Raw genomic sequence first — 17,889 nt, forward strand, 5'->3', positions numbered from 1 at the left:
TCCTTCCTTCCTTCCTTCCTTTCCTTTCCTTTCCTTTCCTTTCCTTTCCTTTCCTTTCCTTTCCTTTCCTTTCCTTTCTTTCTTCTTCTTCTTTTTTTTTTTTTTTGACAGAGTCTTGCTCTGACACCCAGGCTGGAGTGCAATGGGGCAATCTCGTCTCACTGCAACCTCCACCTCCCGGGTTCAAGCGATTCCCCTGCCTCAACCTCCCTAGTAGCTGGGGCTACAGGCATGTGCCACCATACCCAGCTAATTTTTTGTATTTTAGTAGAGACGGGGTTTCACCATGTTGGCCAGGATGTTCTTGATCTCCTGACCTTGTGATCTGCCTGCCTCGGCCTCCTAAAGTGCTGGGATTACAGGCGTGAGCCACTGTGCCCAGCCTCCTCTCTTTCTTTCTTTTTCTTTCTTTCCCTCCCTCCATCCTTCCCTCCATCCCTCCCTCCCTCCTTCCCTTCTGTGGGAAGTAGAAAAGTTCCTTTTTAAAGTTTCATTTCTTGTGAAAGAATAAGTGTACTAGTAGCTCTTTGTTAAGTCCTATCCTATGTAGCTGTTAGACATGTCATGCTTACAGGCACATGGTACATTCTATGTCTTTGTACTTTAACCAAGATATCTGTGCTGGACATGCTCACAGGCATGTCCCAGCTCTCCATTGCTTTTACCTGTTTAGAAAAGTTGTAAGTTGTTAACCAATTGGGTTTTAGTTTAGATTGTGAGTTCTGGCTCCAGCTAACGGAGGTCAGACCCAGCAGTAAGGACAACTCCAAATTCGTAAAGGATAAATTTGTGCATTTCCCTTTGTTCATTGTACTCTTGTGGCACAATGGCTAGCGAGGGTACCCTTGCTGCAGTCCAGGAAGTAAAAATTGCATTGCTGAAAGATCCTTTGTCTCAGTGCTGATTTTTCTTTACAGCACCGAGCATCTATTTCCAACATCTATTTCCAGCACTTCCTTTCCTCCTCCTTTCCTTTCTTTCTTTTTCTTTCATTTTCTTTCTTAAGAGACAGTGTCTTGCTCTGTCACCCAGGCTGGAGTGCAATGTCATGGTCACAGCTCACTGCAGCCTCAAACCCTTGGGCTCAAGCAATCCTCTCTCCTCATCCTCCCAAATAGCTGGGACTAAAGGCGAGTGCTACCTGGCAAAGTTTTTGTAGAGATGGGGTCTCACTGTGTTGCCCAGGCTTATCTTAAACTCCTGGGCTCAAGTGATCCTCCCACTTCAGCCTCCCAAAGTACCGGGATTACAGTTGTGAGCCACTGTGCCCAGCCTAGTTTCTAGAACTACGCCTGGCACATAAGAAACATTTATTAAATATTTGTTGAATGAATGAGTGGTTTAAATGAGAGGATGAATTTGACAGCACTTCGTAGTCTGCTGAGCCATGTAGTGAGTAGGCCGACGGGGTGGTGTCTTCAGGGAGACAGGCAGGCACTCACTGCTCACTGGTACTGATTTCACCCTCATTCTTTTATGACAATCACAAATACATGGGAAAACATTCAAATGGAACAAGAGACTGTGTAGTGGAAAGCAAGTCCTGAGACCCCAGCTCCATTACCCTGAGGAAAGCACCATCAGTGTTTTCTTCTGTATTCTTCCTGAAAGATAACTATTAAAATACTGGAGTATACAGGCCAGGTGCAGTGGCTCACTGTAATCCCAGCACTTTGGGAGGCTGAGGCAGGTGGATGACAAGGTAAGGAGTTGAAGACCAGCCTGGCCAACATAGTGAAAGCCTGTCTCTACTAAAAATAGAAAAATTAGCTGGGCGTGGTGGTACGTGCCTGTAGTCCCAGCTACTTGGGAGGCTGAGGCAAGAGAATCGGTTGACCCCAGGAGGTGGAGGTTGCAGTGAGCCAAGGTTGCACCACTGCACTCCAGTTTAGAGTCAGAGTGAGACTGACTCAAAAAAGAAAAAACAAACATACTGAAGTATGTGATTGCAGAGAAAATGCAACAATATGTATATTTTTAATGCTAAGATACAAAAGGGAGACAGAGATTTCAGAGTATTTCTGCCTACTTCTGGGCCCAGCTATGTATACACCGGCCATGGGGCAAACATGAAGACACAGCTGTGCACCTGTGACCCCCCAAGGGGTGCCCCCTCCCACACACACACGCTCACACACACGCACGAACATGCACACACAGATTAGGAAGGAGGCCTTACGTGCCAGTGGACTTGACAGGCAGCCTCCCCAGCACTCCTTATCCCCACTCACACCTTCCCTCCTGTTCCCTCCGGAGACCGGGAACATGCATGCATAGACATACACACACCATTTTGTTTCTGCCTCTGTATCTTATAAGTAAATAAATAAACATATAAACCAGCCAGCCCCCATCTCTTCAGGGGCCACACCTCTGCTCTGGCTGGCGTCTCTTTTCTATCTCAGGCTGAAAGGATGTTTTGGGTAGAAGAGTAAACGTGTAGAAGGGACATTTTGTGTTTCTCCAGACAGGAGATAAGGCACTGAGACTGGTTCTAATCCACTGTCAGTTGGGTGAGGATTCAGAGCTGCATGGCTTGCAGCCCAGACCTTCTGGCTCAATGCAGAGAGGCCCAAGTTGGAGGGACAGGGCACTTAGTGATGGGACGGGGGAATGAGGGCAGGGGGGAGCCTAGCAAGGCAACTTGATGGGGAAATATCTCACCACGTGACAGGAGGCCAGGTTTTTTTTTTTTTTTTTTTGAGATGGAGTCTCACTCTGTCGCCCAGGCTGGAGTGCAGTGGTGTGATCTTAGCTCACTGCAACCTCTGCCTCCCGGTTAAAGTGATTCTCCTGCATCAGCCTCCCAAGTAGCTTGGACTATAAGTGCATGTCACCATGCCTGGCTAATTTTTGTATTTTTAGTAGATTCAGGGTTTCACCATATTGGCCAGGCTGGTCTCGAACTCCTGACCTCAGGCCACCTTGGCCTCCCGAAGTGCTGGGATTACAGGCATGAGCCACCACACCTGGCCCCAGAAAGCCATTCTGGGTTGCATCACTATATCTGTGATCTTGGTCGGGTCCCTTAAACCCTCTGAGCCTGTTTCCTCATCTGTAAAATCGGTAAGAAATGTTATCCTGCCCTACTCACTTGGTTTGAGTATGGTGCAATGAAGTATGTGAAGGCACGTTGGAAATATAGGCCGGGTGTGGTGGCTCACACCTGTAATCCCAGCACTTTGGGAGGTTGAGACAGGTGGATCACCTGAGGTCAGGAGTTTGAGACCAGCCTAGCCAATATGGTGAAACCCCATCTCTACTAAAAATACAAAGAATTAGCTAGGTGTGGTGGCGGGCACCTGCAATCCCATCTACTTGGGAGGCTGAGGCAGGAGAATCACTTGAAGCTGGGAAGCGGAGGTTCAAGTGAACCAAGGCTGTGCCACTGCACTCCAGCCTGGGCGACAAGAGCAAAACTCCATCTTAAAAAAAAAAGAAAACACAAAGTGCTCAGGAGTTTTTAGGGCAGTGAAATTACCCTGTATGATTCTATAATGGTCGGTACATGTCATTATATATTTATCCAGACCCATAGACAAATATACGTGTTGTGGGAACTCTCTGTACCTTCTTTTTTTTTTTTTTTTTTCCAAGACAGAGTCACTCAGGCTGGGGTGCAGTGGCTGATCTCAGCTTACTGCAACCTCCCAGGTTCAAGAGATTCTCCTGCCACAGCCTCCCTAGTGGCTGGGATTACAGGCATGTGCCACCACACCCGGTGAGCCACTGCACCCGGCCCTCTCTGTACCTTCTGCTCAGTATTGCTGTGAACCTACAACTGCTCTAAAAAATAAACTCCATTTGAAAATAAAGTGCTTGGCTGGGCACGGCAGCTCATGCCTATAATTCCAACACTTTGGGAGGCCAAGGCGGGTGGATCACGTGAGATCAGGACTTCGAGACCAGCGTGGCCAACATGGTGAAACCCTATCTTTACCAAAAATATGAAAATTAGCCGGGTGTGGTGGTGGGCGCCTGTAATCCCAGCTACTCGGGAGGCTGAGGCACGAGAATTGCCTGAACCAAGGAGGCGGAGGTTACAGTGAGCCGAGATTGCGCCACTGTACTCCAGCCTGGGTGACAGAATGAGACTCCATTTATATTTAAAAATAAAAATAAAGTTCTATACAAATGTAAGTCATTGTTCAATTAAACAAAAATTGTTTTTATTATGAAAAATGTCAAATTTATATACTGGAATAGAGAATAGCGAAAGACTACATATCATATGATTCTATTTGACATATCCAGGAAAGGTATATGTGGGGAAACAGAAAGCTGACCAGTTGTTGCCTGGGGCTGGGGGTGGGAGTGGGAGTTGCCTGCAGAGGGCCCAGGAAACATTTTGGGGGTGACAGAAAGGTGTTTTTTTAGACAAGGTTTCACTCTGTCACTGGAGGCTAGAGTGCAGTAGTACCATCACAGCTCACTAAAGCCTTGACCCCCCGGGCTCAAGTGATCCTCCCACCTCAGCCTCCGAAGTAGCTGGGACTACAGGCAGGTGACACCACACCTGGCCAATTTTTCTCAGCAGGCTTGAACTGCTTCTTGCAGTTTGCCCATTATATATCCTTCACATGAGTTGAATTCAGGCAGTATTTGTCCTTCTGTGACAGGCTTATTTCCCTATAATGTCCTCCAGGGTTAATTCATGTCCGATTTCAAAATATATTATAAAGCTACAGTAAGCTGGGCACTGTGGCTCATGCCTATAATCACAGCACTTTGGGAGGCTGAGGTGAGAGGATCGATTGAGCCCAGGAGTTTGAGACGAGCCTGGGTAAAAAGCAAGACCCTGCTTCTACAAAAAATTTAAAAAATTAGCTGGATGTGGTGGCACTACTTGTGCGTGTGTGTGTGCGTGTGTGTGTGTGTAATGGAATTTTTTTTTGGTCTTTTGAAGATGTTTTATTTTACATGAAAGCTACTGTGAAAGGGGAAAAAACAAATAGAAAAGTTTAATATATTTTATGTTTTCACATTATACATTTTTTTTTTTTTTGAGACGGAGTTTCGCTCTCGTTACCCAGGCTGGAGTGCAATGGCGCGATCTCGGCTCACCGCAACCTCCGCCTCCTGGGTTCAGGCAATTCTCCTGCCTCAGCCTCCTGAGTAGCTGAGATTACAGGCACGTGCCACCATGACCAGCTGATTTTTTGTATTTTTAGTAGAGACAGGGTTTCACCATGTTGACCAGGATGGTCTCGATCTGTTGACCTTGTGATCCACCCGCCTCGGCCTCCCAAAGTGCTGGGATTACAGGCGTGAGCCACCGCGCCCGGCCACATTATACTTTTTAAATAAAGTTAAACGTTTGATATGCTTCCTATTTGTCTTGATTAATTAGCACTGACAACTGAACTTCAAATGGTTAGAGAGATTCTACCAGGTCGTCATCAGTCCATTCTTCCTCCTCATGTTTGGATAGTGTCATTTCTTCATGAGGCTCAAGAAAGACTGGATCATTCAGAAGAAACTTCCCATTGGCCACCGCTTTGCATCTGAATTTGCGGTTGGCATCGGCCCACAGTCTTGCCAGCTGCTCTCCACCAGAGAAAGTCCAGTGCCGCTTCTGGCTACTATTGTGGCACATTGTGGAATCGCAACCAGGCACAGAGGGCCTGCAGCAATGCATGGCATAAAGCAGCCGTCTTTCTAGACAGTTTTTTTTTTTTTTTTTTGAGACAGAGTCTCACTCTATCGCCAGGCGCCAGGCTGGAGTGCAGTGGCACAATCTCGGCTCACTGCAACCTCCGCCTCCCGGGTTCAAGCAATTCTCCTGCCTCAGCCTCCCAAGTAGCTGGGAGTACAGGTGCACGCCACCATGCCCAGCTAATTTTTGTATTTTTAGCAGAGATGGGGTTTCACCATGTTGGCCAGGATGGTCTCAATCTCTTGACCTGGTGATCCGCCCGCCTCGGCCTCCCAAAGTGCTGGGATTACAGGCTTGAGCCACTGCGCCCGGCCTCTACATAGTTTTTAAACAGAAAGAAATCCTGCCATTTGCCACAGTAAAGCTGTTTTTAATAAAGCAAACTATAAAGTAGAGAAAATAGCATGAAATTGAATTACTATTTATTTATTTATTTATTTTTTTTGAGACGGAGTTTCACTCTTGTTACCCAGGCTGGAGTGCAATGGCGCAATCTCGGCTCACCACAACCTCCGCCTCCCGGGTTCAGGCAATTCTCCTGCCTCAGCCTCCTTAGTAGCTGGGATTACAGGCACGTGCCACCATGCCCAGCTAATTTTTTGTATTTTTTTAGTAGAGACGGGGTTTCACCATGTTGGCCAGGATGGTCTCGATCTCTTGACCTCGTGATCCACCCGCCTCGGCCTCCCAAATTGCTGGGATTACAGGCTTGAGCCATCGCACCCGGCCTGAAATTGAATTATTATCAATTTATGGCCTGTCTTGTTTCATCTATATTTATACTAAATTTCCTTACTGTACTATTTCGATGCAAATTTCAGATTACATTATTTCATTTATAAATATTTTTAAATATGTCTCTAAAAGATAACTCTTTTTCACTAAGAATGTAACCAATGGTGCGGTGGCTCATGTCTGTAATCCCAGCACTTTGAGAGGACAAAGTGGGCGGACTGCTTGAGGCCAAGAGTTGAAGACCAACCTGGCCAACATATAGAGACCCCGTCTTATTAGGAACTAAAATACTATTATCATATCATAGCTAAAAAATTTAACAAGATTTTCTGAATATCAAATATTCAACTAGTGTTCAAATTTCTTGTCTTACAAATGTTATAAATGTTTGTAATTTATTTGTTTAAAATCAAGATCCACATAAAGTCCACATATTATGATTCGTTGACATGCCTTTTAAGTCTCTTTTAGTATATATACATTTCCCCCGTATAGTCTCTCTTTCTTGCTCTCATTCTGAAGTTTCCTTCAGTCTGAAGTTTGCTAATTATATCCCTGTAATATACAGGACTTAGCAAGGTAAAATTCACAATGTTTGGCATCCAGTAAAAAATTACTAGATATAGGCCAGGTGTGGTGGCTCACACCTGTAATCCCTGCACTTTGGGAGGCTGAGGTGGGTGGATCACGAGGTCAGGAGTTCAAGACCATCCTGGTCAACATAGTGAAACCCCGTCTCTACTAAAAATACAAAAAATTAGTGGGGATTGGTGGCAGTTGCCTGTAATCCCAGCTACTTGGGAGGCTGAGGCAAGGAGAATCACTTGAACCTGGGAGGCGGAGGTTCCAGTGAGCTGAGATCACACCACTGCACTCCAGCCAGGGTGACAGTGCGAGACTTTGTCTCAAAAAAAAAAAATTACTAGCTATGGAAAGAAGCAGAAAATATGACCCATAGTAAGAACAAAAATCTGCTGAAATTAATCTAGAAATTATTTAGATAAAATTAGTAGAGGCCAGGTGAGACGGCTCATGCCTGTAATCCCAGCACTTTGGGAGGCTGAGGAGGGTGGATCATGAGGTCAGGAGTTCAAGACCAGCCTGACCAACATGGTGAAACCCCGTCTCTACTAAAAAATACAACAATTAGCCAGGTGAGGTGGTGGGTGCCTTAATCCCAGCTTTTGGGGAGTCTGAGGCAGGAGAATCAGTGAGCTGAGATGGCTCCACTGCACTCCAACCTGGGCAACAGAGTGAGACTTTATTTCAAAACAAACAAAAAGTATATTAAAGCAGTCATTACAATTATTCCATATGTTTAAGAAGAAAAAACTAAGAGGCTCATGCCTGTAATCCCAGCACTTTGGGAAGCCGAGGCAGGTAGATCATGAGGTCAGGAGATCCAGGCCAGGATCCCATCTCTACAAAAACACAAAAATTAGCTGGGTGTGGTGGTGCACACCTGTAATCCCAGCTACTCAGGAAGCTGAGGCAGGAGAATTGCTTGAACTTGGGAGGCAGAGATTGCAGTGAGCCGAGATTGCACCACTGCACGCTGGCCTGAAGACAGAGTGAGACTCTGTCTCAAAAGAAAAAAAAAAGAAAAAGAAAAAATTACATTGGATGGGATTAATACTAGATTAGATGCTGAAAAGGAAAAGATTAATGAACTTGAATACACAGCAACAGAAACTATGCAAAATGAAACACAGTGATAAAAAATGGGCAAAAGTAAACCATCAGTGAGCTGTAGGACAACTTCAAGTGACATCATGTACAGAGTAATTGGAGTCCCTGAAGGGAAGGGGAAGGCAGAAAAAATATTGATGAAAATAATGGCCGAGGACAGGCGTGGTGGCTCATGCCTGTAATCCCAGCACTTAGGGAGGTCAAGTCAGATGGATCAGGAGATCAAGACCATCCTGGCCAACATGGTGAAACTCCGTTTCTACTAAAAATAAAAAAATTACACAGGTGTGGTGGCAGGCGCCAGTAGTCTCACCTACTCGGAGGCTGAAGCAGGAAAATCTCTTGAACTTGGGAGGAAGAGGTTGCAGTGAGCTGAGATTGCACCACTGCACTCCAGCCTGGTGACAGAGCAAGACTCCATCTCAAAAAGAAAAAAAAAAAAAAAAAGAAAGTAAAGAGAAAAGAAAAAAGAATGGCTGAAAAATTTCCCAACTTGATGAGAATTATAAATGCATAGATATAAGAATTTCAGCAAACTCAAGCACAAGAAACATGAAGAAAACCATGTAAAAAAAGGCACCTTATAATCAAATAGCTTAAATCCAGTGACAAAGAGAAACTCTTAAGAGACCAAAGGTGTTAGGCGGGGCGGGCGCAGTGGCTCATGCCTGTAACCCCAACACTTTGGGAGGCTGAGGTGGGCGGATCATTTGAGGTCAGGAGTTTGAGACCAGCTTGACCAACATGGTGAAACCCTGTCTCTACTAAAAATAAAAAAAATTAGCTGGATGTGGTGGTGCACACCTGTAATCTCAGCTACTCGGGAGATTGAGACAGGAGAATCACCTGAACCCGGGAGGTGGAAGTTGCAGTGAACCTAGATAGTGCCGCTGTACTCCAGCAGTCTGGGTGACAGAGCGAGACTCCACCTCAAAAGACAAAACAAAAACTAAAACAGAGGCACAAAAAACACGTTTCATACAGAGGAACAGACATAAGGATAATTGGAAATTTCTCATCAAAAACAATGCAAGTTAGAAGACAATAGAGCAACATTTTTGAAGTGCTCAAAACGAAAACAAAAAAGAAACTAGAATTCTAACCCAACACTCAGATCAGACCATGTCTCATCTTTGCTCAAAATTCCTCAGGGGGGTTTCCTACTGAAAATCAGGCTCCCCAGGACACTGCCTCTGAGATAGAGATGATCGTACAGTAAGTTTATTGGGAAGTACTCTGGTAATCAGCCTCTGTGGAGGACTGAAGAAGACAAGGTTGTGTGGAAGGGGAAGTTGAGCTCTGATGTAGTCCCAATGGAAGCCTCAGCTATCCCTATTAGTTTTGAAAATGGGATATCCCTTCAGAGGTGTCCCCAGTTGAGGTAAAGGGGCCAGGCCTTTATACTCATCTATTGGATGTGGGATGTCCCAGGAAGGGGGCATGACCTTGGATGAGGCAGCTCTGTTGGCCAAGGGCAATTCCCAGAGAACAGGTCAGCTGAAAACAGTCAGCCTTCAACATCTCATATCTGAGAGAATGAGTACCTAGATTCTGAAGGGAGCTCTGAATGGCTCTCCACAGTATGCACTACACTTCCAAAAACCAAATGGATAAAATCTAATCTTCTTAGCACCCCACACAAGATCCTTCATGATCTTGCACACAGCTGCCCCAGCCTCATCTCATACTGTCTTCTCAGCCTGGAAGTCTCTTTCACCCTTGGCCCCACTTGTCTGTTGGCAAACTTCTACTAATTTTTCAAATTACAGTTGAGTGTCCCTCCTCCAAGAAGCCTCCCCTGACTACTCTTGCAGACTCAATGATCCTTCCTCCCAACATGGTGATTAGGACCATGGATTCCAGAGCCAGCATTTGAATTCCAGCTTGACCACTTTCTGGCTGTGTGACCGAATAGATATTACTTAACCTCTCTATATCTTAGTTTCCTCATCTGTAAAACAAAGGATAACAATAGTACTCTTACCTCATAGGGTTGTCATCAGGATTAAATGAATTAACATACGTAAAGTAGTTAAATCGTGTCTGGCAGAAGTAAATAACTGTTGCAATTGTTGTTGTTGTTGTTATTGCGACAGAATCTCTCTGTCATCCAGGCTGGCGCACATTAGCATAATCATGACTCATTGCAGTGTCAACCTCCTGGACTCAAGAGATCCTCTGACCTCAGCCTCCCGAGTAGCTGGGACTGCAGATACACACCACCACACCCACCTAATTTTTAAATTTTTTGTAGAGATGAGGTCTCACTATGTTGTCCAGACTGCTCTTGAACTCCTGGGCTCAAGTGATCCTGCTGCCTTGGCCTCCCAAAGTGTTGGTATTATTGGCGTGAGCCATTGTGCCTGGCCTGTTGTTGTTGTTATTATTATTACTGAAGTTGCTCTGTATGCATTTGTTGAAGGCATTAAGGAAGGAAGGAACTGGCTGGGCACAATGGCTCATGCATGTAATCCCGGTACTTTGGGGGGCTGAGGTGAGCAGATGGCTTTGAACTCAGGAATTCAAGACCAGCCTGCGCAACATGGTGAAACCCTGTATCTACAAAAAATACAAAAATTAGCCGGGCATAGTGGCTCATGCCTATAGTCCCAAATACTTGGGAGGCTGAGACTGGAGAATCGCTTGAGTCCAGGAAGTAGAGGTTGCAGTGAACTGAGACTGTGCCACTGCACTCCAACTTGGGCAACCCTGTCTGAAAAAAAAAAAACTAAGGAAGAAACTGAAAGACAGACTGCAGACTGCATGCAGAGTTTGTTGTTTGAGGAATGTTGGAATGTTGAGTTGTTGAGTAATCCAACCCTCAGAAGAAGAGTAATGGCTTTATGGGTCCATGTTGGCAAGATGTTTTGATGTTATAGTCAAGAGTGTGCATCTTATTTGGTAAGCAGTAAAAAACAATGGCAGAGTTTGTCCGCAAATGAAAGAAAGGGCCAAAGAAAGAGAGACAGGTTGAGCCAAAAGATAAAGCATATATGTGGTGAGGTGAGAATTACACTTGACGGTTGGTGGATGCGAGTGTGAGATGGCCCCAGAAGAGGTAGGTGATGGGGACGTATGGGAGGATGGATACAGGTGAGGAGATGAGTTTAGAGGAAGGCGATATAAACATGTACAGGATGGAGTGGGGAATCAGGCGAGACTGATGGGTCAGGTGATGAATTGTAGGGACATGATGGGAGTGGGGAAGATAAAAGGTGATGGAGACAGGTGAATTTTATGGGAACAGGTAAGGGGTGATGGGACTGTGCTGGGAGATAGAGTCAAGTGAGTGGCAGAGAGCGGTAAGGAGAACCTGAAAGCTGGAGCTGGACAGCTGAGAGTCCAAGGGCTGGAGGAGAGCGGAGCTGGGCCGGCGGAACGTGATGTCAGAGGAGGAGCGGTGATGTCAGAGCGGGCGGCGGGAGGTGATGTCAGGGCTGGTGCTGATGCTGGCGGCGCGGTGCATTGTGGGCAGCTCCCCGCTCCACCGCCGCCGCCGCCGCCGTCGCCCTAGGAGGATCGGGGCCGGGCCGGGCCGGGCCGGGATGGTCCCGGTCCGGAGGCCGCCGCAGCCGCCGCCGGAGGGAGCGGGTCGCCCTGCGCCGCACTGAGCCGCCCCCGCCCAGCCCCGGCCCCGGGGGATGCGCCGCCCCGAGCCGCTGCCTCTGCCGCCGCCGCAGCCGCAGCCGCAGCGGGCACAGAGCAGGTGAGGCGAGGCGGGGCGGGGCGGGCCGGGGTCGGGGCGGGGGCTCCTTCGCGGGCACGGGGGGCCCCGCCTGGCTTGCCTCGCAGCGCAGCCTTGTCGGGCTCCCCTCCGCGCTGCGGTCGCCGCCCGCTGGGCTGGGACGCTGGCCTACACCGCCTGGGCCGAGCGGAGGCCTGGAGCGGCTCCCTGCCCCCAGCACACAGACCTCTCTCCCCAGCCCGTCCTCCAGGGACTTTGCTCGTCCCCACTCACCTCCGGCCCCTGTCCCCATGGCTTCAACCCTGGCTCTCCTGTCACCCCTGACGAGTCATTCGGCTGTCTCCGGAACCTCGGCCCCTGTCCTCAGTCCCTCCATGCCTCCCTCCTGCCTCCTTACCTACCTCCTCACCCCCTGAACTAAACTATGCCCAGAGATCCCTCCCATGTCCTGTCACTTCCTTGCCTGTCATCATTCTCTCTCACCGGTCTCTATTCTACCCAGCCCCCTCCTCTGATCCTGTCGCTCCTCATGCCTGTCATTCCCCTCTGCCTCCCTCCACACCTCTTTCACCTGTTCCCATCACCCCTCTTACCTGGGCTCCCAGCTTCCCACACACACCTGCTAACACCTTGCAGAGTTACACATCAACACTTGTATTCACAGGCCGTCATGAGCTCCCATCACTTCCATGTACCTCTGTGTACCATCACTGGCCCCATATGCTCCTACCTGCACTCTCTGACAGATATTCATACAAACTCCTGCACAAGCCCTCGCCCTCACCATGCGCCCATGCCTCCATGCGCACACAAGGGCCTGAGATGGCAGTAACAGGTCAGCCAAGTGTCCCATGTTTGTATCATCCAACTCAGTCTGAGCTGAGTGTAGTCCTCAGATGCAGACAGAAGGGTGGTGGAGTGGGAGAGGCAGGTAACTGTCATTTATCTTCCTGGCTCCACTCTCCCTTGTTCTGCCTCACCTGTTTCTTTTCGGTTTGCTCATCTATAAAATGGGAGCAGGACACAAATTTTCCTAATCAACCTAACAGCTCCACTGTCCAGAGTTCACCCAGTTCAACTTCTGAAGGCCCTCTCCTGCCAGTTCAATTGCTTCTTCAGTCTTCTCAACCTGTCTCCTCCGCCTTTATTCCAAAACCCCCATCCCTACCTCTCTCTTCATCCTGCCATTGCCTTCACTGCCCTCCAGACTCCTGATGCCCCATATCCCACTTTGGCAGAAGGAGGGAGGTCCTGATGCTCTGAAGGTGTAAGGATTGAAGGAAACAGCTCAGCTTAGTCATTTGAAGAAGGAGAAAAAGAGCGGCAGCACCCCTCTCCATGAAGACCCCTTCTCCATATGTCCACCATGGCACATCATGACATTGGAAGGTGGTTTTCACACCTTCATGTCCCACCCTGTTCCCTATGGCAGATGTTTAGATGCAGGAGCCCTGGGACGTTATCTCATCCCAAGGAAAGGCAGGTTTATGTGGTTTCTACCCCATCTGTAGATCTCTTTAGCTACCTTCCTACCCCAACCTGAAACCCTCAAACCATAACCTAAGTAACTTCCCTCTTTCTCTGTTTGCGACTCTCCAGGGTCATTGTGAAGTCACAGTAGGGTGCTTGTAAAAAGTGTGAGGGAAAGAGAACAGGACAATATCCTGGTTCCATATCCTGGGTTGGCAGAGATCTCAGAAAGTCATCTCTTCTGGCCCCTTGCCTACACACATGCACATCACACACAGGCAGACACAAAACACACACAAGCACATACAGACACATAGATACATGTAGAAAAGCACACAGACACATGGAAAAGATAGACACAGAAAGACATACATATACACACAGAAGGATACATGCACAGATACACACACAGACATATGCGCACGCTCACACACACACACACACACACACACACACACACACACTGGTATTTCTCTGGTAACATGTGCCTGGATTTCCCAACCCTCACCACTGGGAAGCTCTCCCTGTTATTCAACTTCTACCTATCCTAATTTGAGGAGAGCTGTGCTGTTTCTTGTTGATTCCTAAGCAGACCCAGAAAGGTGTGGTCGGAGGCTCTCTCACCCCATGCCCACCCAGACCTGCTGTTCCCTGTCACTCCACCTGTCTTCTGCTAAGGCCCCTCTCATTTTTCTGCCCTCCCCCAATTCAGCCCACCTCTGTCCCTCTGGAGTGGCCACAAGGCTGCTGTCCATCTGAAATCCATGTCTTGAGTCCATCACCTGTGTTCACCCCATCTCTCATATCCTGACCTCCCAACCCCATGGCTGTGTCAGTGGCTTCATCTCTCCCTGAGAGGTGTGTGCCTCTCAGCACCTGCATCCCCCTCAGTTAGCACGGCACTCAAGGGGCTTTAGTGCCTCCCCTCATTTTCTTGATTACTACGTCTTCCAGGGTTGATTAGCAGGTCACTTTGTTGTGGGTCTCCCACAGGTCACCCTTTGGGTGGCAGGTCTTCCTTTTTCACTAAGCCTCTGTTGCACAGCTCCATGGACATTTTGTGGCACAGGGACTCCCCTGCAGGGAGAGGGTTCCCCAAGGCCCAGTTCTCCCCTACAAGGGAGAAGGTCCCAGTCTCTTAGTCAGCAAGTCTTCCCAGCATCAGTTAGCATATGTCTCTTTCCCCTCCGCCTGTTCGCTGTCATTTTCCTCTTCTTTATTGGTCAACATGTGTGTCCTATTGCTGATTTTAAACATCTCCAGTTGGTAGTCTGGATTTCCCTTGCACTGGCCTTTACACAATGTTTCCCTTGGTAACTCCTGGAGCATCTGTCTAGTGGGCCCAGGGAGAATGCGGGGCAGGAGTGGAGCTCCTCTCCTCCACGTCTGCCAGGTGGTCCTGGGTCCGCAGCCCGCTCTCACAGCCCCTCCGCACTCCCCTAGGTAGATGGCCCCCTCAGGGCAGGCCCTGCGGACACCCCTCCCTCTGGCTGGCGGATGCAGTGCCTAGCGGCCGCCCTTAAGGACGAAACCAACATGAGTGGGGGAGGGGAGCAGGCCGACATCCTGCCGGCCAACTACGTGGTCAAGGATCGCTGGAAGGTGGTGAGTGAGTGACCCGGCGCGGCAGAAGGAGGGTAGCGGGGAGGGAGGCGAGGACCTGGAGACTTGTTAAAACCGGTGCCCTCCGCGCCCCTACCCTAAGAGGGAGGTGCCTCTACGCTCATTTGCATACTGCTTGCAGGTCATTATTTTTGCCAACACATGTGGACAATAGCTTTCTCCCAGTGCCCTCTCTCCAGCCCCGCCCTCTCTCACCCCTCTCCCGGCTAGGTCACGTTGGTCAGGCCAAGCCTGGAACAACTCCTGGTTGGATGTCTGGGCAGGAGCTGCAGAGCCTGGTGTGGGGAGGAGGCAGAGGGGTGGAGGAGGGAGCTCTTTCTCTGACGGACCTTGGAGAAGGGCAGTGGACGAGCATGTGTCCCTCTGCTTCCACAGAGGACGGAAAGGCTTGGGTTTGGGGAAAGAGGCCCTGCAGGCAGCTCCCGCCGCATCCGCACTCCATCTTCTCCATCTATCCTCCTCCCCTCGCCGGGTCCTGCGGCAGGTGCAGCACGGCGAGACTCCATCTCCCGGCGTGCCCTGCTCCTCCAGCCCTGGACTTCGGGCTGCTTGGCCTGCTGGGAGTTGTAGTCTCAGCCTCTGGGGAGCCGGGCCTGACTGTGAGGGGGCGCGTGAGGGCTGCGGGAATGATAATGCTTGGGGAACGAGACCTACAGTAAATCACCTCCCTTTTTCTGTCACTTAAGAGCGCTCTGGAGTCCTCTTATCATTGTGGGGGCAGGATGATGTGGGGCTGACTGTGGGCGGAGTGTGGGGTTAACCCGTGTGTGAGCCTGTGGGTCTGCACCGGAGTGGGGAGCCAGGAGGAGGGGAGGGAGAAAGACAGAGGTCAGGTATATTCCGAATCCGTGTGTGTGCGCGTGTGTGCGTGTGTGCTTGCGCGTGTGCGCGCCCGCGTGCTTTAGTGGGGGGAGGCTCAGCCCACGGGGGTGCGGGGTTGGAGAGAAGGGTGAGGCCCGGGTGCAGGCGGGTCTCCACGGCAACAGCCGCTGGCCGTGCAGGTCCCCTAGAAACCTAGAGAGAGGCAATGGTGGCGGCGTTTTCAGAGATGTCTCTGGGACTGGGGTTGGGAGTGGAAGTGCTGAAGAGAAGGAGAATCCTAGGAGCCCCAAGAGAGGAGGAAAGGGGCTGGTTATGTCCCAGAGAGGAGACTTCCTGAGAGGGAGAGTACGGGGACAGAAATTGAGGGGAGGAAGAGCCAGGGCAGTAATAAAAGGAACGAGGGTCTGGGAGCTTAGTTTCTGGCAGATTGGAGGCAGAATGGCATTTGCACTGAAGTGGTGAGAAAAAGACAGTATTTACACATGTTGAGTTTGGGCTGGAACTTTTTTGTGCTTTCTGAGAGAATAAGTGGAAGATGAGTGGAGAGAGAAACGGATGAGGGAGCTGGAGGGAGAGCAAGCATGCTGACCTCTCCTCACTTCCACCTCCCATCCCCACCCCTGGAGAGCTAGAGAGGCTGAGGGGCCACATGCCTCCCTTCAGCCTATTCCTGGTGAGGATGGCACTGAGATGGGGGGCAGAGCTCAGGAACCAAGGCAAACTGCCCAGAGATCTCGGTGGCCAGGAGAAAATGGGGGTCAGTGTCACTAGATGCGACATTTAAAAATAAATACGGGGACCGGGCATGGTGGCTCATGCCTGTAATCCCAGCACTTTGGGAGGGCGAGGTAGGAGGATCACTTGAGGTCAGGAGTTTGAGACCAGCCCGGCCAACATGGTAAGACCCCATTTCTACTAAAGATACAAAAATTAGCTGGGCGTTGTGGTGGGTGCCTGTAATTGCAGCTACTTGGGAGGCTGGGGCAGGAAAATCGCTTGAACCCAGGAGGCAGAGGTTGCAATGAGCTGAGATCCTGCCATTGCACTCCAGCCTGATTGACAGAGTGAGACTCCACCTCAAAATCAGTCAATCAATCAATCCCCAATAGTTCGGAGGCTGAGGCAGGAGGATCGCTTGCACCCAGGAGTTCAAATCCAGCTTGGGCAACATAACAAGACCCTGTCTCTAAAAAGAAAAGAAATAAAATAATAACATTTTATTCATCCTGAGGGGTGCTTCTCAGAATCAGAATAGCAAACAATAATAGTAATAAAGACTTAGCATTTGTTTTGAGCCTTCACTGTGGCCAGGCACTGTGCAAAATGCCTTATGTGCATTATCTCAAGAGCTTACCAAGTAGATTTGTATCCCCATGTATTACTCTCATTTCACAGGTGTGGAAACTGAGGAAATTGCTTAGCTAATTTGCCAAGTTTCCATGACTAGTAGGCAGGACCAGGTCTGTCTGCCAAGAATCAGCCCATCCAAGCAAGAATCAGGACCACTGAGCCGAAGGAGCCTTTGTGACCAATTCTAGTCCAATTCCCTTCATTTTATAGTGGAGGAAGAGTGGAGGCTCAGAAAGTTTAAGAAACTCACCCCAGGTCACCCAGAGCTGATCAAGAAACCAGGTCTCCTTCCTCCCAAGGACCAATGTTGATACTGTTGTGTCATATTTCTCCTCCAGTTTAGGGAGGTCCTTCAGCAGGGGCTGGGATCATGTCAAATTTAGCAGGAGTGGAGAAAGGGGAGATTGAGAGAATATTCCCATTACTGGACTGTGAGCTGGGCCATATTATGACTCTTATGGGCCCCTTCCTCCATAAGAAAGTACTTAAAATTGTGTTTTATGACTGCAATGGTATAAAGAAGAATATACTAATATTATATACTAGATTGTTCTCTTTAACCTAAAGGTTCATTTTTTTCCCTGTTTTTTATTTTTGTTTTTTTTTTTTGAGACAGGGTCTCACTCTGTCACCCAGGCTCAAGTGCAGTGGCGAGATCTCGGCTCACTGCAACCCTCTACCTTTCGGTTTCAAGCAATTCTCATGCCTCAGCTTCCTGAGTAGCTAGGATTAGGGGTGCCTGCCACCACGCCTGGCTAATTTTTGTCTTTTTACTAGAGATGGGGTTTTACTATGTTGGCCAGGTTGGTCTTGAATTCCTGACCTCAAGTGATCCACCTGCCTCAGCCTCCCAAAGTAC

At 49.0% G+C, this 17,889-nt stretch overlaps 1 protein-coding gene across 3 annotated transcripts in view; it reads left to right on the forward strand.

The window, feature by feature from the left end:
* The first annotated feature begins 11,544 nt into the window (after positions 1-11,544).
* The window catches only part of TTBK1 (tau tubulin kinase 1), a 45,087-nt gene continuing 38,742 nt past the window's right edge, over positions 11,545-17,889 (forward strand). The window contains exons 1-2 of one of the 3 annotated variants that reach the window (XM_032299474.1): positions 11,545-11,786; positions 14,679-14,840. In XM_032299474.1, the coding sequence (XP_032155365.1) occupies positions 14,733-14,840 (108 nt within the window). In that variant the 5' untranslated portion in view covers positions 11,545-11,786; positions 14,679-14,732. The remainder of the gene's footprint in view (positions 11,787-14,678; positions 14,841-17,889) is intronic. The other 2 variants (XM_032299475.1, XM_032299473.1) reach the window with 2 other exon arrangements.

The sequence above is a fragment of the Sapajus apella genome, unplaced genomic scaffold (assembly GCF_009761245.1).
Source record: "Sapajus apella isolate SASKATOON/1434 unplaced genomic scaffold, GSC_monkey_1.0 scaffold41, whole genome shotgun sequence".
NCBI classification, from domain to species: Eukaryota; Metazoa; Chordata; class Mammalia; order Primates; family Cebidae; genus Sapajus; species Sapajus apella.